This window comes from Ovis aries, chromosome 2 (genome assembly GCF_016772045.2).
Source record: "Ovis aries strain OAR_USU_Benz2616 breed Rambouillet chromosome 2, ARS-UI_Ramb_v3.0, whole genome shotgun sequence".
NCBI classification, from domain to species: Eukaryota; Metazoa; Chordata; class Mammalia; order Artiodactyla; family Bovidae; genus Ovis; species Ovis aries.
The window spans coordinates 152,193,862-152,216,747 of record NC_056055.1 but is presented as its reverse complement, the minus strand read 5'-3'; the positions used below and the strand labels follow the sequence as shown (position 1 = coordinate 152,216,747).

At 37.3% G+C, this 22,886-nt stretch overlaps 1 protein-coding gene across 1 annotated transcript in view; it reads right to left on the bottom strand.

Moving 5' to 3' along the window:
- Positions 1–381: 381 nt before the first annotated feature.
- Positions 382–22,886, bottom strand: part of ACVR1C (activin A receptor type 1C) — an 87,937-nt gene continuing 65,432 nt past the window's right edge. Inside the window, exons 7-9 of the mRNA XM_027964938.3 lie at positions 19,452–19,576; positions 17,269–17,399; positions 382–7,893 (exon numbers count right to left, since the gene is read on the bottom strand). Coding sequence (XP_027820739.2) covers positions 7,768–7,893; positions 17,269–17,399; positions 19,452–19,576 — 382 coding nt within the window. The 3' untranslated portion in view covers positions 382–7,767. The remainder of the gene's footprint in view (positions 7,894–17,268; positions 17,400–19,451; positions 19,577–22,886) is intronic.

Genomic DNA, 22,886 nt, shown 5'->3' with positions numbered 1-22,886 from the left:
TCTTTCAACAAACACTCAAATATTTTTCCTGTTACTCAACAGGAAAAATAAAACAAAGACTATAGTCCTAAGTCTCATGTAGAAAGTTCAGTTCAGCTCAGTTCAGTCGCTCAGTTGTGTCCGACTCTTTGCGACCCCATGAACCGCAGTACACCAGGCCTCCCTGTCCATTACCAACTCCCGGAGTCCACCCAAACCCATGTCCATTGAGTCAGTGATGCCATCCAAAATAGCTGTTAAAAAAGCAAATGATTCTTCCAGGAAGGAAGGAAGGAAAATTCCAGTGCCCATGGAGCCAGCATTAAATTTCCAAAGCCCCCTTCACAAACTACATGCAAATATAAATACAATTTTAAAATAATAGAATAATTGTACAGAAACTGGAATATGACACATTTTATTTAAAATAGAGCTCTATATGCTTCACAGAAACAAGTGCAAGGAGTGCTTAAGTTATTGTCTTTGCCAGTTACAAAACAATACATTTTTGGAAAATGCATACATAAAAATATAACATTTAGGTAAATACCTATTTACATCTGGAGACAGTTAAAAGCTAATAATTGCATAAATTATTGTTATGCAATAAAATTTTAAAAGCTTTAAAATAAATACTTTGATGATTTGCTGTTGGTTAAGTTAAACATTTTGGTATGAAGGCTATCACCGAGTTCTTACTAAACACTAAAATGTATTTATTTTTAAACAAAACAAGTATACATGTATTACTATAAAATGCATATTTCCACAGACTAGAATTTAATGAAACTTTCGAATATCATTCATTTACTTTGGAATTTGGAATTCTCTTCAGCTTAAATGATTCAATTGCAACTACTAAAATCTCCATCTGCATATTTTTCATGTAATTTATTATCTAACTCTCATTTTAAAACCTATTTTATTTCTTCATATTTCATATATACATTCATTTGTGCCTGTCTGTTGAAAAGTAATATCTTTTTACATTCTTAAGAATTTCAGCTAGTTTATAATAAGTCTTTACAACAGTGATTCTTTTCACAGTAGTTCAAGAGTTCAAGGCATGTTTTGCAATGTCAAAATGCAATGGTTTTGACATTTGTAATATGTTCTTAGGTATAAGAGAAGTCACACTACCAAAAGAAAAGTATAATTAGTATTAGTACTTTGAAAGTCAATCCAAAATTCCTTTTTTTTTTGAGATGTGAATCTAATTTTCTGTTTTTAGGACATCTTAAAACCTGAAACACAGATTAAGTTTGAATAATTTTCTCTAGTATAGGATCAGAAGAGTATAAGAACTTAACACTAATCACTGTGGAAATGAACTAGAGTTTAATATTTTGTCTAAAATAATCTTACTTTATATAAAGAGAAAAAAATATTGGATATTAAAAAATATTTAGCTACTTATATTTAGCCTATTGGAAGAAATGGAGATATAGGTAAGTCACACTCTAATCCTGCACTACTTAGAATTTAGGCAAGTAATAGCCTTTTTAAAGGCAAAATGAGTGAATAGGTTTGGGTGTGGTATAAAAACTCAGTGGAGATATAAAAATTAGGGTCCCTGTGTCTTGCTGCCTATTTTCTGGGTTGAAAAACAAAGTCAAAAGGATAAACATGCAATCTCTTTTGCCCTCTTGGGAATGTAGCATGAAAATTTAAAGTATTATTTTTTCCAAGTTCTCTGTTCAATTTGCAGATGTCAGAAATCATTTTGAAATTTAGGTCTCATTTTCTGAAGATGTATAAGCAGGCCCATTTCTGGAGATATATAAGCTAATAACGGTACGTTTCTGCAAAATATAAAAATATTTCTGAGTTGAAGAGCCAATTGCAGGTTGGAGTTCAACCCCTACCTACCTCTCAAATAAGAGGATTCATGCAAAGTATATGCCCAGCTGGATTCTGCAGACACTCAGGTGGGGCTAATTTCCTTAATGCAGTCAGATTCTTAATGGCTATGCTAACACTCAGATTCCTCTACTTCCGGATAAAAATCTATCAGTTAAAACAGTTAGATATGGAGAGAAAAACTTCTTGTAAAATAACATTAACCAATGACAAGAAAATATAATCATATTTGAAAATATTAAAATCTAGGATGAGATAGAGCTCATACTCTCCCAACTATTGTATTAATCTATGACTGAATTAAAAAGTATCTTGGAAGTTATATTAACAGATTTTTCAATGGGGATTGCTAACTAATTTCAAAATAATATTATATTCCAAACCATATGGCATAATGGCTTAATTTTAAAAGATGGTCAAAACAAAACAAAGCAATAGTATGAAGTATAGCAGAAAGAAATTTAGCAATCACATTACAGGACATATATTTCTCATTCTCTGTCCACACCACTATCTCTTAAGTGGATTTTATCATTAAGGCAAAAGTAGACATTCCTTGTATGTTAACTAAAGGTTAAAATTCAACAACTGCTAGTATTCTTGCCTGGAAACTCCCATGGATGGAGGAGCCTGGTGGGCTACAGTCCATGGGGTCGCACAGAGTCGGACACGACTGACGCGACTTAGCAGCAGCAGCAGTCTTTTTAAAATTTAAAAGAAAGTCTTCTCTTCCATTAACAAATACATTCTTCACAATGCCAAATGAAAAATTGCCAGAGAAGGCATGAGATGAAAGTTCTCATATGTGGATATGGGAAATTAAAGTCTTGTTAGGAGATTTAGTGTGTAGCGATCTGGACGGGAGCTAGAATACTAAATGAACAGTGATTGGAATTGATGAAATCCAGCAAAGATATTTTTTAATGCACTGAAAGAATGAGGATGAGCTAACGAGAAACTAAGGCAAGAAAGAAGTAAGACAATGTGCTACTAGACATGGTCCCACATTTAACTATCAAATCATTTTTTACTCCTGCTCCAATGTATACAGAGAAAAATCAATCCCTATAGAAAGGAGACAGAAGAGCCATGAAGCCTCTCCTATCACTACTTGCATGAAGAAATTCTATATTCTCACAAGTCCTAAATTTTACTCAGCACTCCAATGGCTGCCTTCCTAGATTGACAACTATTTTACAATTCTTCCTTAGCCTACTTTGGTTTTCCTCACTAATCTCATCATAAGTGAGCAAATTGTTTTAGCAGAACAAGAGAAGTAAGATTTGATCATTGCCACATTCATTAGTTTACCTTTAAGGTAGGTGCAGATGGATGCTAATTATTTTTTAATTAGTAAATGTTGGATATGGCAGGGCACTGTGGTAGGTATCACCACTGGGTTCTCATATTAGTTCTGCTAATAACTAGCAGTTGTTTAATCTCTGATCTTTGTTTTCTTCATCTACAAAATATGGGAATTGAATTATAAAATTTCTTATATCCTTTGAAATTCCCAAATACTGGGTTTCAATTTTGTCTGATACCTCTACAATAATTTAGACCACCAAGGGATTCTCCCTTCATTAGAGGGCTAAATAGTAGCATGATTAAGTTACATAGTAACTAGTCTTTTTTTTTTAATTAGAGTAAAAATAATTTGGGGAGACAGGGAGAATATTTTTAAAGGAGGGAAAAAACAATGAAATAGAAAAGCTAGAGGGAGAAAAAAAGTCAAATAACTAAAAATCTGCATTAAAATACTTTGAAAATTTTCTATACTACAGAAATTCTATTTAACACTGCAATGAAATTTTTGTATTCCAACTGATATTTTTTTCTGTCTAGAAGAAACTCTCAGGAACAAAGGGATTATTGTCTTTACTAAATAACACATCAAGTCCATGTAGTAGCTTGTGGAGGGAGTTAACACAAAATATTATCAAATATAGAAGTAGTATGTTTCACAAAAGAAAAACTATTTATAAACTCTTTGACAACCACAATGACACCATCTTAAGATACTAATTCTTATACATTTCCAAATAACTTAAAATGCTGTAGTTGTAAATTCATCTAAAAGAACAATTATTGAAAACATCAACTGACATTAACTTCATTCATTTGCTATTGTTATGTTCTTGATTTCCTTATGGGAAATGAAATATCCATACTTTAAATTTACTTAAATGAATTACATTTCCATATTTACTTTAATAATTAACCAGAAACTATTTTATATTAGTTTTAAGTAATTTTTTAAAAATTAACTAGAAACTACTTTAAATAATTAACCAGAAGCTATTCCCTGCTAAGTATTTTTAAGCTGAACTTTGTACAATGGCAAACATGGGTTTCCTGCCTTCAGATGATTTGATAGTAGTTTCCCTGGAGTTCTAGTGCCAGTGCTAGCATTAGCAGCTCAGTCGTGTCCTACTCTGCGACCCCATGTCCTGTAGCCTACCAGGCTCCTCTGTCCATGGAATTCTCCAGTACTTTTGCATAAATTCTAAGATAGCCCTGAGTTTTCTCTGCCCCAGTAAGTCAAATGGTGGCAAAATTCCAGGATAGTAGAAGTAGTTTTGTTTTATTTAATAATTCTACTAAGGTAGAAGTATTACAAATAATAAATGTTTATGGAACATCTAACCTAGTGAATCTATTGTAGATTTTCATTTTAAAATAAAAGCTGATTTTGAAGTCTTCAGACACTAGAATCAGGTTGCTATTTTCATATAATCATGGAAGTTTAAAATGCAAAGTTAATTGAAAGTATAAAGATGAGAAGCAAGTGCTATACCTAAAATAGTGCACGACACAGTCATGTTTCACTTAACTTTCAAGTCAGAATATGAATTAAGAATTCTAGATGTGACATGCCAAATATTTTAGACAGAATAAAGCACACAACAGAATCTGTACCAATTACACCCTTTAAATGCTTAGCTTATAAGGCAACAAGTTCATGCTGAAATATTGACAACAAATGATGTTTCCCTTAGTTTAAGGAAGTGATGCTGCATATAAATTCCATCACCACTTTATACAGTACTGAAATTTCATAAATAGAATTTTCCCAAGCTTCACATTATACCCAAAGCCAAAATATTTGAAAGGAGAAAAGAACACTGACACTCTGAGTCTAAGAAGAATAATTTTTTGCTTATAACAAAATTCAAAAGAAATAAATATTACACAGTAAGACTCTATCAAAAAGAAACAATATAAAGTTTAACATCGTAGATTATATACAATAAAGTTGTCTAATGCTCTAAGCTATATCCTATTTTGTAGGCATTTTCTATTTATAATTATTCTGAGAGTTAAGGTCCTTATCATTTTTGTTAACCTACCCCTTTTCTTTAAAAATATATTTTGGAAATTGGAATATAAGACTATTCAGTTAGGAGGTACAGTTAACCAACACAAAAATAAGGAAAACATCTCAAAATGTACAGATTTCTCTAGAGTGAAAGTTGAATTAATAAAATTATGAAATTAGGGACACTTTCAAGTAGATTATAAAACATAATGTCAAAGAAAATGGAGATTTTAAATCATCTCTTAAAATTAAGTAAGTATATTCACCCAACATACATGAATAAAAGAGAAAATATTATTCTTGTTTGAAAGTAATACAATCATAGTACATAAATAATTTCATTCTCATATACACAGAAACAATCTATGAGAAATTAAAGTAACAAGCACAAGCAAGATTACCCCTTCACATAAGCTTTTTTTAGAATCTCTTTCCATATGTACTTTTTAAAATTGATTACATAATTTAGATTGTCTGGAATAACTAAAGATACTTTCTAAATGCACTGCAAATTGGGATTTGTTTTTGAAAACCACCGTCATACAGAATTTGAGACACCTAATTTGTATCATATTTATTTGCCAATTTACTTCCCCCAAACACCCACACCCCTGTTCCCATTCCCAAATTAGACTTCAAAATCCCTGAGAACAGAACCTATCCATCTTTTAATTTCCTTATTGGACCCAAAGTTGTGGCAAGGAAGATATTCTTTAATGAATGGATAACTGCATGAATGAGAGTGAAAGAATATGCAAACCAGAGCTGTCCAGTTCTTGCCTTTGATAGCTCATCCTAGTCAAATGAAGATGGGTTCAGTAACATATTTTCATAGCGGAATGAAGTGTAATCACTAGATTGTGCTCTATATAGAACACATCCTTTAGAAAACTGTTACCCAAGCCATGCTTTGTAGAAACTAAAATGTAGGCTAATAAAAAGCTTCCCCTGTTTTTTATAAAAAGAGTTCCGTTGGTCAAATAATTTGGGAAGTCCAGTTTAAAGAAATTCAAGTAATATTTGTATTGCTAGACTCCACAAAGCACATAATATGCTAATATGCAGTATCATTTTCTAAGATCTATCAAAGAATACTTTAGGTCTTTGATCATCTCAGAAGAGCATTATAAGGAACAGAGTTTAGGAAACAATGTTTTAGAAGAACAAAAACATCTTGAACAATGTTTTAGAAGATTTAACATTGCACCATGTTAAATCTTCCTTTGCCAAAGCAGAATTATAGATTTGAAAAGATATTTAATGTTCCATGTATTATTCAGAATGTTTCACTTCTGTATCGACAGGAAGTAGAAGCAAAATTATCATGAGCATTCTTCCACACTCATTGCTCATTTTGAAAGGACAAGAGAATATCCTTTACAGTTACTGATAATCCTTAGTTGGGTTTGGTTATTACACTTCATTTAAGAGTTTTCTTAATTTTTCCTCAAAATATCTCCTAGTAATCTCTTCTTCTCCTCTCCTCTTTCTAAATGTATATGTACAAAGGTAGTAGGGACCTCTGAAATGCCTTAAAAACATATCTAACAATGTATTTTTATGACTGATTAATCTCTGGAAGTATTCAGAAAACATTAAAACTATTTAACAAATAGGTTGACTATGGAATTTCCATGAGGAAAATGTCAGTGGACATTGTCCTGAGAGTTCATCCAGGTCCATTAGGATTCTGCAAAATAATTTGCCTTCTGTTTCACTAAACCACAAATATCATCATGAAAGATGTTGTTTCTCCACAGGGAGAAGAAATACTGTAGGAATTACAGGGAAAGTAGGAAGCTAGCTGAACCTACCATGTGGATTATCACAAGATTCGGACCTAACGCTGGCTCTATCACTAGCTGTGTCACTTTGGGACATTTCTCAATGATTCAAAACGTCAGGTATCTCATGTGAAAATAAGAGAAAGTAACAATCTCAGTGACTTTCAAACTGTTTGTCTCAGGAGCTGCTGTGGTTGTGCATTATGAAGAGGAGGAGGACAGGGAAGGAGAAACCAAATAAGTGATCTGATCTCACTTCCATCTTCCAATCAAGCAGTTCTGCTTTTACGTATTTTGTATCCTAAACTCCAGAGCACTGTTTAATTTTTTAAAGTTCCTATTCATTTTTTTTAAATAGAGGAAAACATAGATTATATAATCTAAAAATTTTGTTTAGATATAATATGTTCCAGTTCACATTTTTAATGAAAAGTTTTCATCTCGGGGGGAAAAAAATGGGCTTTTATATTTTTTTCTATTCATTCATGTGCTCCTGATTCAAGTAAAATAAAACCTTAATAACTTATATTACTTTATATAGCTTATTTTATGCTTTTGTAATATGTTCCTTAAATAAAAAGATGAGTTGATGTGCTGCTTTTCAAAATAAAATTAAAGACAACATGGGGAGTAGATGACATCAACTCCAGCCCACACTTGACTTTAGTTATTTTTTCATGGTGCCTTTGGGCACTTAAATACTGCACTATATTATCTTTGAGGTAGAACAAAAACAAGGACAAAACAAAGGCAAAAAATTCACATAAAAAGGGAAAATGAGAAAGAAAGCTGCAAGATTATTTCTTTTTAACATGATTTTCATCATCAGGCTTTGCAGTCGTCTTTGACACAAAGTTGAGATATAGTCTTCTTAATCCGAAGAGCAGTTAGTCGTGCTGCCCCATTGGCATACCAACACTCGCGCATTATTCTCCCCATGACTCGGAGTGCCTTAAGAGAAAAAAATATCAAAATCTTCAGCACAAAACACAATACAAGAGAAGGAAAATCACAAACACAGGAATTGATGCTAAGCTCTGATATAGAAACAGTAAATTAATAGGAGAAGGAGATCAGGGTCAAATCACCTCAAAAATCCTGTCCAGGGTGTCTCCCCTCAGACAGACACCAGGGTGTCTCCCTTCAAACATAGACTGGGTCGTCTTCACTCAGGCAGAGATTAGAGTCTCCTCTGAGACAAGGATCACGTGGTAACCAGAAGGGAGGACCAGTCTCCTCTCATCAAGGGTCAAAGCACCTCTCCTTAGAAAAATACTAGAGCACCTCCTCTCAAACAGAACCAGGGTGATTTCTTTCAGAAAAAAAACCAGGGAAACTCCCTTCAGAAAGGCATCAGAGTGTCTCCCCTCAGAAAAGAACCAGGGCTTCCCTGCTGGTCTAGTGGTTAAGAATCCGCCTGCTAATGCAGAGGACATGGGTTTAATCTCTGGTCCAGGAAGATCCCAGATGCTGGAGGAACTAAGCCTGTGCACCACAACTACTGAGCCTGCACCCTAGAGCCCTCAAGCTGCAACTACTGAAGCCTGAGCACCTAGAGCTGGTGCTCTGCAACAAGAGAAGACGTCAGTGAGAAGCCCATGTACTGCAACAAAGAGTAGCCCCTGCTCAGGGCAACTAGAGAAAGCCAAAGCTCAGCAGTGAAGACCCAGTGCTGAAAATAATAAATAAACAAATCTGAGGAAAACAAAACAAAACAAAACAAATCAGAAACTAGAGCATTTCCCCAGAGACAGAGACCAGGGTCCTCCTCTCATAAAAAGATCAGAGTGTCTCCTCTTGACAGAGACCAGAGGGATTTCTCTTAGAAAAAGACCAGAGCTCTACCTTCAGACAAAGACCAAAGTGTCTCACCTCAGACAAGAACCGTGGCTTCTCCTCTCAGGCAGAGACCAGGACAACTTTTCTCAGAAAAAGACCAGGGTGTCTCTCCTCAGAAAGACACCAGAGCATTTTCCCATACACACAGCAAGGTGTCCATTCTCAGGGACCAGTGAGTCTCCTCTCAGAGAAGGACACACACAGCTCTCCTCAAACAGAGAGCAGGACATCCCCCTTCTGAAAGGAACCAGGGCATCTGACCTTGAACATAGATGGGCATCTCCTCTCAGAGGAACCAGAGCATCTCCTCACTGAAAGAGATCAAGGTAACTCACAAAAAGACCAGGGCATTTCCCCTCCAAGAAAAAGGTTTTTCCCCTCAGACACAGACTTGTGTGTCCCCTCTCAGAAAGGAACCAGAGTGTCTCCCCTCAGACAAGGACCAGGGCATCCCCCCTCAGAAAGGGGCCCCAGCAACTTCTCTCACAGACAAGGGCTTTCCCTTCAGACAGAGACCAGAGCATCTCCCCCTAGATAAGGACCATGACATCCCAGACAGAGAATGACCAGGACAACTTCTTTCAGAAAAAGTTCACGATGCTTCCCTTCAGCCTGACCTGAATGCCCCCTTCAGCTAGTGTTCAGGGTGTCTCCCCTGTGACAGAGATCAGGGTGTCTCTTCTCAGAAAGGGACCAGGGTGTTTCCTCTCAGAAAGAGACTAGAGTGTCTCCCCTCAGACAGACACCACAGAGACTTCTATCACGTAAAGACTGGGGCTCTCCCCTAGACAGTGGGAGGGCCTCTTTTCAGACAGAGACCTGGGGGTCTCCCCTATGACAGAGAACTGTCATCTCCCCTCAGACAGTGTCCACAGATTCTCCCCTGTGACATGAACCGTGTGACTTCTCTCAGAAAAAGACCAGGATATCTCCTCTCATAAAGGAGCCAGGAGGTCTGCTCTGCACTCAGGCAGAGTGCATGGCCCATTGCTTGCTAGATGGTTTGCAGCTATCATTTGTGGACCTTGAAGGTGGCTATAGGAGATGATAGGGAGCCTTTGCTCAATGGCATTTTGGTTTATGGAATTATACTATTATATTTAAGGGCATGTTTGATTAGCATAAGGTGAAATGAAGATCAGTTTCATTTATTTAATCTTTTCTATAGAGATTAGTTATTTATTTGGCTTCCACCTACTATGTTAAACATAATTTTAGGAAAGAGAATGTGGTCACCTTATACTACATCCTTTTAGAGTAAGTAAAATCAATTGAATAGCTTTATCTTCTCGAGAATATCAATAATCATTTAAATGCAATTAGTTAATATTTTCATGCATTTTATGAAAATTTTCCTCTTCCTTCAAGCTGCATAAAAAATAATATGCTTTCAATTAAGAAATTATATATGTTATACATAAAATAGCTAACAATTTCTACCCTTGGGCTTTCAGAGCATATAAGCTTTCTGTAAAACCTTTATAGTGAAATTAACACCATGACCTGACAGCCCCACCCATCAGCAGAAAATTGGATTAAAGATTTACTGAGCATGGCCCCGCCCATCAGAACAAAACCCAGTTTCCCCCTCAGTCAGTCTCTGTCATCAGGAAGCTTCCATAAGCCTCTCATCCTTCTCCATCAGAGGGCAGACAGACTGAAAACTACAATGACAGAAAACTAACCAATCTGATCACATGGACCACAGCCCTGTCTAACTCAGTGAAACTATGAGCCATGCCCTGTAGGGCCACCCAAGACGGATGGGTCATGGTGGAGACTTCTGACAAAATGTGGTCCGCTGGAGAGGGGAATGGCAAACCACTTCAGTACTCTTGCCTTGAGAATCCCATGAACAGTATGAAAAGGCAAAAAGATAGGACACTGAAATATGAACTCCTCAAGTCAGTAGGTGCCCAAAATGCTACTGGAAATCAGTGGAAAAATAACTCCAGAAAGAATGAAGAGAAGGAGGCAAAGCAAAAATAACACCCATTTTTGGATGTGACTGGTGATGGAAGTAAAATCCACTGCTGTAAAGAGCAATATTGCATAGGAACCTGGAATGTTAGGTCCATGAATCAAGGCAAATTAGAAGGGGTCAAACAGGAGGAGATGGCAAGAGTAAACATGAACATTCTAGGAATCAGCGAACTAAGATGGACTGGAATGGGTGAATTTAACTCAGTTGACCATTATATCCACCACTGTGGGCAGGAATCCCTTAGAAAAAATAAAGTAGCCATCACAGTCAACAAAAGAGTCCAAAAGGCAGTACCTGGATGCAATCTCAAAAATGACAGAATGATCTCTGTTTGTTTCCAAGGCAAACCATTCCACATCACAGTAATCCAAGTCTATGTCCTGACCAGTAATGCTGAAGAAGCTGAAGTTGAACGGTTCTATGAAGACCACAAGACCTTCTAGAACTAACACTCAAAAAGGATGTCCTTTTCATTATAGAGGACTGGAATGCAAAAGTAGGGAGTCAAGAGATAACTGGAGTAACAGTCAAATTTGGCTTTGTAGTACAGAATGAAGCAGGGCAAAGACTAACAGAGTTTTGCCAAGAGAATGCACTGGTCATAGCAAACACCCTCTTCCAGCAACACAAGAGACGATTCTACACATGGACATTACCAGATGGTTAATACCGAAATCAGAGTGATGATATTCTTTGCAGCCGAAGATGGAGAAGCTCTACACAATCAGCAAAAGCAAGACCAGATGACTGTGGCTTAGATCATTAACCCCTTATGGCAAAATTCAGACTTAAATTGAAAAAAGTAGGAAAAACTACTAGAAAATTCAGGTATTACCTAAATCTGCTGCTGCTGCTAAGTCACGTCAGTCATGTCCAACTCTCTGCAACCTCATAGTCTGCAGCCCATTAGGTTCCTGTCCCTGAGATTCTCCAAGCAAGAATACTGCAGTGGGTTGCCATTTCCTTCTCCAGAGCATGAAAGTGAAAAGTGAAAGTGAAGTCACTCAGTCGTGGCCAACTCTTCGAAAACCCATGGACTGTGGCCTACCAGCCTCCTCTGTCCATGGGATTTCCTAGGCAAGAGTACTATAGTGGGTTGCCATTGCCTTCTCCCTGACCTAAATCTAATATCTTATGATTGATTATACAGTGGAAGTGACAAAGAGATTCAAGGGATTAGATCTGATAGAGTGCCCGAAGAACTATGGATGGAGGTTTGTGACATTGTACAGGAGGCAGGGATCAAGACCTATCCCCAAGAAAAAGAAATGCAAAAAGGCAAAATGGTTGTCTGAAGAGGCCTTACAAATAGCTATGAAAAGAACAGAAGTAAAAAGCAAAGGATAAAAGGGAATATACACACATTTGAATGCAGAGTTCCGAAGAATAGCAAGGAGAGAAAAGAAAGCTTTCTTCAGTGATCAATGCAAAGAAATAGAAGAAAACTATAGAATGGGAAAGACTAGAGATCTCTTCAAGTAAATTAGAGATACCAAGGGAACATTTCATGCAAAGGTGGGTACAATAAAGGACAAAAATTATTTAACTTATATGCAGAGTACATCATGAGAAATGCTGGACTGGAAGAAACACAAGATGGAATCAAGATTGCTGGGAGAAATACCAATAACCTCAGATATGCAGATGACATCACCCTTATGGTAGAAAGTGAAGAGGAACTAAAAAGCCTCTTGATGAAAGTGAAAGTGGAGAGCAAAAAAGTTGGCCTAAAGCTCAACATTCAGAAAATGAAGATCATGGCATCCGGTCCCATCACTTCATGGGAAATAGATGGGGAAACAGTAGAAACAGTGTCAGACTTTATTTTGGGGGGCTCCAAAATCACTGCAGATGGTGACTGCAGCCATGAAATTAAAAGACGCTTACTCCTTGGAAGGAAAGTTATGACCAACCTAGATAGCGTATTCAAAAGCAGAGACATTACTTTGCCAACAAAGGTACGTCTAGTCAAGACTATGGTATTTCCTGTGGTCATGTATGGATGTGAGAGTTGGACTGTGAAGAAGGCTGAGCGCCGAAGAATTGATGCTTTTGAACTGTGGTGTTGGAGAAGACTCTTGAGAGTCCCTTGGACTGCAAGGAGATCCAACCAGTCCATTCTGAAGGAGATCAGTCCTGGTTGTTCTTTGGAAAGAATGATGCTAAAGCTGAAACTCCAGTACTTTGGCCACCTCATGTGAAGAGTTGACTCATTGGAAAAGACTCTGATGCTGGGAGGGATTGGGGGCAGGAGGAGAAGGGGACGACAGAGGATGAGATGGCTGGATGGCATCAGGGACTCAATGGGCACAAGTGAGTGAACTCCGGGTGATGGTGATGGACAGGGAGGCCTGGCGTGCTGTGATTCATGGGGTCGCAAAGAGTCGGACACGACTGAGTGACTGAACTGACTGAACAGAAGCAGAAGACATTAAGAAGCAGTGGCAAGAATACACAGAAGAACTATACAAAAAAGATCTTCACAAACCAGATAACAATGGTAAGATCACTCACCTAGAGCCAGACATCCTGGAATGCAAAGTCAAGTGGGCTTTAGGAAGCATCACTAGGAACAAAGCTAGTGGAGGTGATGAAATTCCAGTTGAACTATTTCAAATCCTAAAAGATGATGCTGTGAAAGTACTGCACAAAATATGCCAGCAAATTTGGAAAACTCAGCAGTGGCCACAGGACTGGAAAATGTCAGTTTTCACTCCAATCCCGAAGAAAGGCAATGCCAAAGAATGCTCAAACAATTGCACAATTGTACTCATCTCACACGCTAGTAAAGTAATGCTCAAACTACTCCAAGCCAGGCTTCAACAGTATGTTAGCCATGAACTTTCAGATGTTCAAGCTGGATTTAGAAAAGGCAGAGGAACAAGATATCAAATTGCCAACATCCATTGGATCATCGAAAAAGCAAGACAGTTGCAGAAATCATCTACTTCTGCTTAACTGACTATGCTAAAGCCTTTGACTATGTGGATCACAATAAACTGTGGAAAATTCTTCAAGAGATGGGAATACAGACCACCTGACCTGCCTCCTGAGAAAACTGTATGAAGGTCAGGGGGTCTGGTATTCAGAATATGTGTACAGAAATCTTTATGCAACACTTAGAACTGGACATGGAACAACAGACTGGTTCCAATAGGAAAAGGAGTATGTCAAGGCTGTATATTATCACCTTGCTTATTTAACTTATATGCACAGTACATCATGAGAAACGCTGGGCTGGATGAAGCACAAGCTGGAATCAAGATTGCTGAGAGAAATATCAACAACCTTGGATATGCAGATGACACCACCCTAATGGTAGAAAGTGAAGAAGAACTAAAGAGTCTCTTGATGAAAATGAAAGAAGAGAGTGAAAAAGAAAGCTGTGGTACATATACACAATGGAGTATTACTCAGCCATCAAAAAGAATACATTTGAATCAGTTCTAATGAGGTGGATGAAACTGGAGCCTATTATACAGAGTGAAGTAAGCCAGAAAGAAAAACACCAATACAGTATACTAACACATATATATGGAATTTAGAAAGATGGTAACGATAACCCTGTATGTGAGACAGCAAAAGAGACACAGATGTACAGAACAGACTTTTTGACTCTGTGGGAGAGGGAGAGGGCGGGATGATTTGGGAGAATGGCATTGAAATATGTATAATATCATAGAAGAAATGAATCGCCAGTCTAGGTCAATGCAGGATACAGGATGCTTGGGGCTGGTGCACTGGGATAACCCAGAGGGATGGTATGGGGAGGGAGGTGGGAGGGGGGGTTCAGGAGTGGGAACTTATGTACACCCGTGGCAGATTCATGTTGATGTATGGCAAAACCAATACAGTATTATAAAGTAAAAAATAAATAAATACATAAATTTTAAAAACCCTCAAAATTCAGAAAGCTAAGATCATGGCATCCAGTCCCATCACTTCATGGCAAATAGATAGGGAAACAAAGGAAACAGTGACAGACTTTATTTTGAGGGGGATCCAAAATCACTGCAGATGGTGACTGCAGCCATGAAATTAAAAGACAATTGCTCTTTGGAAGAAAAGTTATGACCAACTTAGACAGCATATTAAAAAGCAGAGACATTAGTTTTCCAACAAAGATCTGTCTAGTCAAAGCTATGGCTTTTCCAGTAGTCATGTATGGATGTGAGAGTTGGACTATAAAGAAAGCTGAGTGCTGAAGAATTGATGCTTTTGAACTGTGGTGTTGGAGAAGACTTTTGAAAGTCCCTTGGACTGCAAGGAGATCCAACCAGTCCATCCTAAGGGAAATCAGTCATGAATATTCATTGGAAGGACTGATGTTGAAGCTGAAACTCCATTACTTTGGCCACCTGATGTGAAGAACCGACTCATTGGAAAAGACCCTGATGCTGGGAAAGATTGAAAGTGGGAAGAGAAGGGAACAACAGAGGATGAGATGGTTGGAAGGTGAGACATGTAGGAGCAATACTATCGTCCCTTCCAGGCAACATTATACTGGAAGTCCTAGAAATTGCAATAACAAAGCTATGAGGATTAGTTCTAGAACTCTCATTATTTGGAGGTAATGATCATCTATGTGGACACTCTAAAAGAATCTACAGTTGTATACCCTAAAGAAATAATTTGTACAGACGTATACACCCAGAGCAGTGTTGTTCTAAAAGAAGCTAAAAATCACACATATGACAATCAACAGCAGAATGAAAAATAGAAATTGTGCTATATCCATACAATAGAACACTATACAGATATGAAAATAAAGCCAATAATAGCTGTACTATATAAGACAAAGTTAAAAAAAACTAAGAAGAATATCCATAGTATCAATAATATATTTCATAAATAAACAAAAGTTAGCCATAAATATATAGCTAAATTCTAAAGAAAAGAAAAGTAATAATAAAATGATTAGTTACAATAGCACCTCTCAGAGGGGTGAAGAATGTTCAAAGGTATTAGAAGTGTTCTATTTTTTTAATGTGAAATTCGAATATTATCTTTTAAATTTATATGTTAATATTCTTTCATTTATGCATGAAATGGTTAATGTTAGAAAAAGTTTTAATTTAATTTCAATTTTGTTATAACTGCCTCAAATTCTGCTTCTAAAATAAGTATATTTTACCTACATAGAATACTTTACCTGTATTCTAAACAAAATAGAAATATCAGGACATAAATCTTGCCTTAAATAGAAAATGAGTTGAGTGAAACATGAAGGAAAGGAAAAATGAGGGAAAAATTAACTGTTTAAGACATGACATATGACAAAGCCAAAACTAAAAGATGTCACCTAAAAAAAGACCTCAAGCATTATACATAAACATGATCGAAGATAAACAGTTGTAATTGGGATAGGGAGATTAAAGCATTAAAATAGTTTTGGAATTTGTTAGATGATTTATAGTCTTTCCCCTACCTTCCCTTCTACTTCCTGTGGGAGTTAGAAAAATCTTTCTCTTCACAGAGGCAAAACAAGCATTGCAATATATCTGCTCTACGATGGTTACTACATGTGTGGTTCAGGATAAGGAGATAAACAACAATGATCCCTGCCATGGGGAAGTTTTCTGATGAAAGAAAACCGTAAGTTAGGGATTAAGAATAATTTGTTGAATATAAGGATGACTAAAACTGTAATAATCGTGTAGCACAAACATTGACTACCCTCTGAATATGCCTGTGTTTCTGACATCCCCAGCCCCCTTCAGTTAGATGAGACTGTGTAATTGGTTCTGGTCTATGAACCATGAGTGGAAGTGCTGTGTGTCACTTGCTGCTGCTGCTGCTAAGTCGCTTCAGTCGTGTCCGACTCTGTCGACCCCATATACGGCAGCCTGCCAGGCTCCCCCGTCCCTGGGATTCTCCAGGCAAGAATACTGGAGTGGGTTGCCATTTCCTTCTCCAATGCATGAAACTGAAAAGTGAAAATGAAGTCGTTCAGTCGTATCTGACTCTTAGCGACCCCATGGACTGCAGCTCACCAGGCTCCTCCATCCATGGGATTTTCCAGGCAAGAGTACTGGAGTGGGGTGCTATTGCCTTCTCCAGTGTTTCACTTGAGGCAAAGCATTGGAGAGCTGGTGTCTGACTTTCTAGCTTCTCCCTTCCCCTGACCTATATATACCTCTGGAACTATGGGATGAAATAGCAGCATCTCAAGTCAAAGTCACCTGGATTACTGAGTCACCAAATATAGCACTGATGCTGATGGAAGTTGCCTAACCTGTAAGGGACCTGGCATAGCAGGAAATAAAGTCTTATGTAAAGTCACTGGGATGTCAAGGTAGTGCCTGTCACATAATTTAGCATTATAATACCAACAGCTAATGGGAATAAAATCCTTCTGAAGCTTATACAAAGACATATACCCACATACCTGAAATGAACTGGAGGCCTAGATTAAGAGAAAGGAACTACGTGGTGTCTGAAAATCTTCTGATACTGGCCTCAAAATTATAATGGGAAAAATATATATAAGAACATAGCCTTACTTCACAGCTTTGCCACTGGTTTGGAATACTTGGTCGGAACTTCTGGTCACAAACAACCTTCCTCATTTCTTCTACCGAGGGATCTGAGGGCACCATGTCATAGTAAGGCAACTGGTACTCCTCAACAATTCCTATAAAAAATTTACATAATAAATTTCCTGGTGTGAATAATAAAGATGTTTATTTGAAAATAATACCAATTAAGTTTTCTAGGAACAAGTGGCATGCTGGAAAAGTGGAAAATCAGGCTTATTCAAATTATGTATCACTGTAATAATCAGACCTACAAGAGGAAACTCTCAGTTGAGTAGTTATATGTTTATAAAATTTTTATTATGAAAATTTATATAATTTTGATAATTATATGATATAAAATAAAAATATATAATTATTATATAAAATATACTGTTTTACATTATATATTACACTTAATTTTATATAAAAACATTATTACATTTCTAGAACTTTTAATAACTATAAAATATAGTTTTATATTATAAAATTACATAAATTTGGATTTCCATAAAATGCCATCATGCAATTCAAAAGTAATACCTAATTGCAAAATTTATAGCAGAGCCTCATTGATCTGTGAATGATGTATATTTCTCTATGAATAAAGTATGTTTATCCTTTTCAAAACAAAATGGCTTTCTTCTTTTTGAAAATTATTAGGTAACTTTTCAAAAGCTGAGTTTTTTAACATTTGGATTTTAGAAGTACTACATCGGAGAATGTTCCAGAGAAATGGCCAAAAGTATTTGAAGATGATCTTAATTATCAAAATGATACTTGAATTTAAGAATTTTCTTACAAAATCAGTCTAATTAACTGTTTTTTTTATTTAAGTATATAAAAAGTGCCATAATTAGAAAGTGAAATTCAAATCATGTTACTAAATTAGTATTTCAACTATGGAAGAAAATTTAAAGATAAAAATCTAAAAGCAAATCTAGGCAAATATCAGTATGAAATTTGAAAAAATAATAACAAATATTTTTGAATCTTGCAATCTACTGAGTATCTATCTAAGCCCTTCACATGTTTTAACTAATTATTCCTCAAAACCAGTGACTAAAGAAAATACCAGATTATCCCATGTTTACAGAATCAGTAAACTGAGGCACAAAGTGTGGTGAATTTGCTCGAGATTACGTCACTACTGAGTGGCAGATCTGGAACTCAGTCCCAAGTTTGGGGATTCCAGTGTCCATGTTTTGCTTCTGCACCACTCTATTGCTTCTATAAACAGTTTCACCTTCCTGAATATTTCACTATCTAACCTAGGAATAAAAGGGGGAAAGCATGTTTCCTCATTCAAATATAATTTTAACCTTGTAAGGTTTTCATTTTTTAAAAAAATAAGACTGAGGTAAGGCAAAATGACATCAATACAAAATGCAATAACTGACAGTGGTTTAATCTTGACAGTTACTGTTTACAGAGTAGGCTCTGTACTAAAAGCTTTACATGAGTTAATTGAATTAGTCCATTAAATCCTTAAAGCCCAAGAGGTCAGTTTTATTATCTTCATTCTACAGACAAGGAAAGTGAGCCCACAGACCTCACCTATAGTCGGATATTCAGGAAGTTGCTAAACCAAGGCTTAGGCCTAACTCTGTCTCACTTGAAACTGAAAACTCTAAATCATTTTCTACCAGGATTTTACTTTTCTCCACTGATGCAACAATTTCATCAGCCTGTGTTTACAGGGTTTCATCCTCCCAAATTCTTCCTCTTGTTAATCTCGAAACTGCTGGGAGCAGAATCAGGAAGTTAGCCTTTGCTCACCTCTGCCCTCCACTTTAATTCTCACATATTCATTATCACCGGAAAGAAAAGAACAAGAAAAGCCTGAGAACCAGAACACTTCAATTTAAATCCTGTAGCCCTGGCAAGGCATTTAGCTTCTTTGGGTTTCATTTCTGATATAAAATAGGAAAACACCTTAAACAGAAAAAATTTCAAGGGCTTTGCAAAATATTATTATGGAAACCAGAATTATTAGAACTAAGCAGTAATTACAACTTAAAATCGCCATTCTGTTCAAGATACTCCATTTTTACCACTGGAAAGATATCACCAAAAGATAATGTTTTAAATATTTAGAAATAATTTGATATAGTGCTTTGAATTCAAGCACCAAGGAAAGGCAGACACAAAGAGTATTTCCAAAATCTTACCTCCAACTGAACACCTCCGGGCTATTTCCCAGTAAACCAGACCAACAGAATAGATGTCAGCTCGTTTGAAGGACTCAAAGATATTCACATTTATTGTATCATCAAGCATTTCAGGGGCCATATACCTTCAAAAACATGCATATTTCAGATTCCATCTATGATTTTATAGCAGTCTGGTAAAACACAATCTTAATTAATCCTGACATATAAGTTAAGGCAGTTTACATCAAATTTACAGGTTGTTCTGAGCCACTATAATAGAATAAAATTAAATAATACAGTTATCAAAAGATAATTTTAAAAACTTTAAAAATAGAACTAGGGGTCATCCTAGTGTTAAAACATGTGGGTCAGGAGCCAAATACTTGGAAAGCACCCAACAGAAAAGATGGGACTCAAGTTCCACCAGCAGTTTGTAGCCAAGGAAGCTCTTTGAGGTCAAGGAGTATATTTTATTAATCATGGTGGGCCTGGTACACAGTGCTCAGAATTATTCCACAAAAACCTGCTCCGAATAAACAATTTTATTATATTGGCTTGGCCAATGAACTTTTTGGCCAACCGAATACACTGGCTTCGAAACATATATTCATATTACATATTGGCACCAAGATAATTCAGGATGTTTAAATGGAATTATATCGAATTCTACAATCCATGGAACCTGGCTGAGCCAAGCTGTCCTAGGGAGGTTTTGAGAATTTCTCAGAATAGTGATGTGAGGATGCAACACTCTTCCCAATCTTAAGTTTTCAATTCTCTGAAGGAATCCAGTATCCAAGGCTCCCCTGAAGTACAGGTTAAAGCTTGCTTTTTAAAGGGAAAAGAGGAGAGATCTCTTAGGGCTTGCCCAGTCTGAATAAACCATCCTGAATGTTTCTGGGGACCATTAAAGTCTCCCAGGAAACCAAGTGAAGGACTCAGCCTGGAATCTCAGATATGGCTTGGACACTAACTATACCAGCTTAGAAATTCTCTACTCTCAAGGGCTTTTAACTCCAGGAATGTGTTTTGGTTGTTTCTGATTTCAAGGTCAATGAACCTGGAATTATACTAAATAGCACAGATCCTGAAATTCAAATGAAAGGAAATGGAAGTATGCTGGCCATATGGCTACAGTCTGGCTATAAGAGGAAAACACCATAAATCCCATTACTAATGGGTTTGTCCTGACATATGTGTGGTATGCTCTATTTATATCCTGTTTGTTCGTAACTTTCAGAGATTCCGTTCCTTGGAAGTGGGAACTGTGTCCAAACTCATAGTATCTTAATACACATCAACTTGGGAGACTTCGGGATAAGCACAATCATAAGATAACTATCAGTTCAGTTCAGTCACTCAGTCGTGTCCGACTCTTTGCAACCCCATGAACGCAGCACACCAGGCCTCCCTATCCATCACCATCTCCCGGAGTTCACTCAGATTCATGTCCATCGAGTCCGTGATGCCATCCAGCTGTCTCATCCTCTGTCATCCCCTTCTCCTCCTGCCCCCAATCCCTCCCAGCATCACAGTCTTTTCCAATGAGTCAACTCTTCGCATGAGGTGGCCAAAGTACTAGAGCTTCAGCTTCAGCATCATTCCTTCCAAAGAAATCCCAGGGCTGATCTCCTTCAGAATGGACTGGTTGGATCTCCTTGCAGTCCAAGGGACTCTCAAGAGTCTTCCCCAACATCACAGTTCAAAAGCATCAATTCTTCAGTGCTCAGCCTTCTTCACAGTCCAACTCTCACATCCATACATGACCACAGGAAAAACCATAACCTTGACTAGACGGACCTTTGTTGGCAAAGTAATGTCTCTGCTTTTGAATATACTATCTAGGTTAGTCATAACTTTTCTTCCAAGGAGTAAGCATCTTTTAATTTCATGGCTGCAGTCACCATATGCAGTGATTTTGGAGCCTCCCAAAATACAGTCTGACACTGTTTCTACTGTTTCCCCATCTATTTCCCATGAAGTGATGGGACCGGATGCCATGATCTTCATTTTCTGAATGTTAAGCTTTAAGCCAACTTTTTCGCTCTCCTCTTTCACTTTCATCAATAGGCTTATTAGCTCCTCTTCACTTTCTGCCATAAGGGTGGTGTCATCTGCATATCTGAGGTTATTGATATTTCTCCCGGCAATCTTGATTCCAGCTTGTGTTTCTTCCAGTCCAGCATTTCTCATGATGTACTCTGCATATATATTATATAATATTTTTAAGTATTGAAGAGGATATAATCAGTTCAGTTCAGTTCAGTCACTCAGTTGTGTCCGACTCTTTGAGACCCCATGAATCGCAGCACGCCAGGCCTCCCTGTCCATCACCAACTCCCGGAGTTCACTCAGACTCACGTCCATCGAGTCCATGATGCCACCCAGCCATCTCATCCTCTGTCGTCCCCTTCTCCTCTTGCCCCTAATCCCTCCCAGCATCAGGGTCTTTTCCAATGAGTCAACTCTTCACATGAGGTGGCCAAAGTACTGGAGTTTCAGATTTAGCATCATTCCTTCCAAAGAAATCCCAGGGTTGATCTCCTTCAGAATGGACTGGTTGGATCTCCTTGCAGTCCAAGGGACTCTCAAGAGTCTTCTCCAACACCACAGTTCAAAAGCATCAATTCTTCGGCACTCAGCTTTCTTCACAGTCCAACTACATCCATACATGACTACTGGAAAAACCATAGCCTTGACTAGACGGACCTTTGTTGGCAAAGTCATATCTCTGCTTTTGAATATACTATCTAGGTTAGTCATAACTTTTCTTCCAAGGAGTAAGCGTCAATGCTGCAATCACCATCTGCAGTGATTTTGGAGCTCCCAAAAATAAAGTCTGACACTGTTTCTACCATTTCCCCATCTATTTCCCATGAAGTGATGGGACCAGATGCCATGATCTTCGTTTTCTGAATGTTGAGCTTTAAGCCAACTTTTTCACTCTCCTCTTTCACTTTCATCAAGAGGCTTTTTAGTTCCTTTTCACTTTCTGCCATAAGGGTGGTGTCATCTGCATATCTGAGGTTATTGATATTTCTCCCAGCAATCTTGATTCCAGCTTGTGCTTCTTCCAGCCCAACATTTCTCATGATGTATTCTGCATAGAAGTTAAATAAGCAGGGTGACAATATACAGCCTTGATGTAATCCTTTTCCTATTTGGAACCAGTCTGTTGTTTCACGTCCAATTCTAATTGTTGCTTCCTGACCTGCATATAGGTTTCTCAAGAGGCAGGTCAGGTAGTCTGGTATTCCAATCTCTTTCAGAATTTTCCAGTTTATTGTGATCCACACAGTCAAAGGCTTTGGCATAGTCAATAAAGCAGAAATAGATGTTTTTCTGGAACTCTCTTGCTTTTTCTATTGGCAATTTGATTGCTGGTTCCTCTGACTTTTCTAAAACCAGCTTGAGCATCTGGAAGTTCATGGTTCATGTATTGCTGAAGCCTGG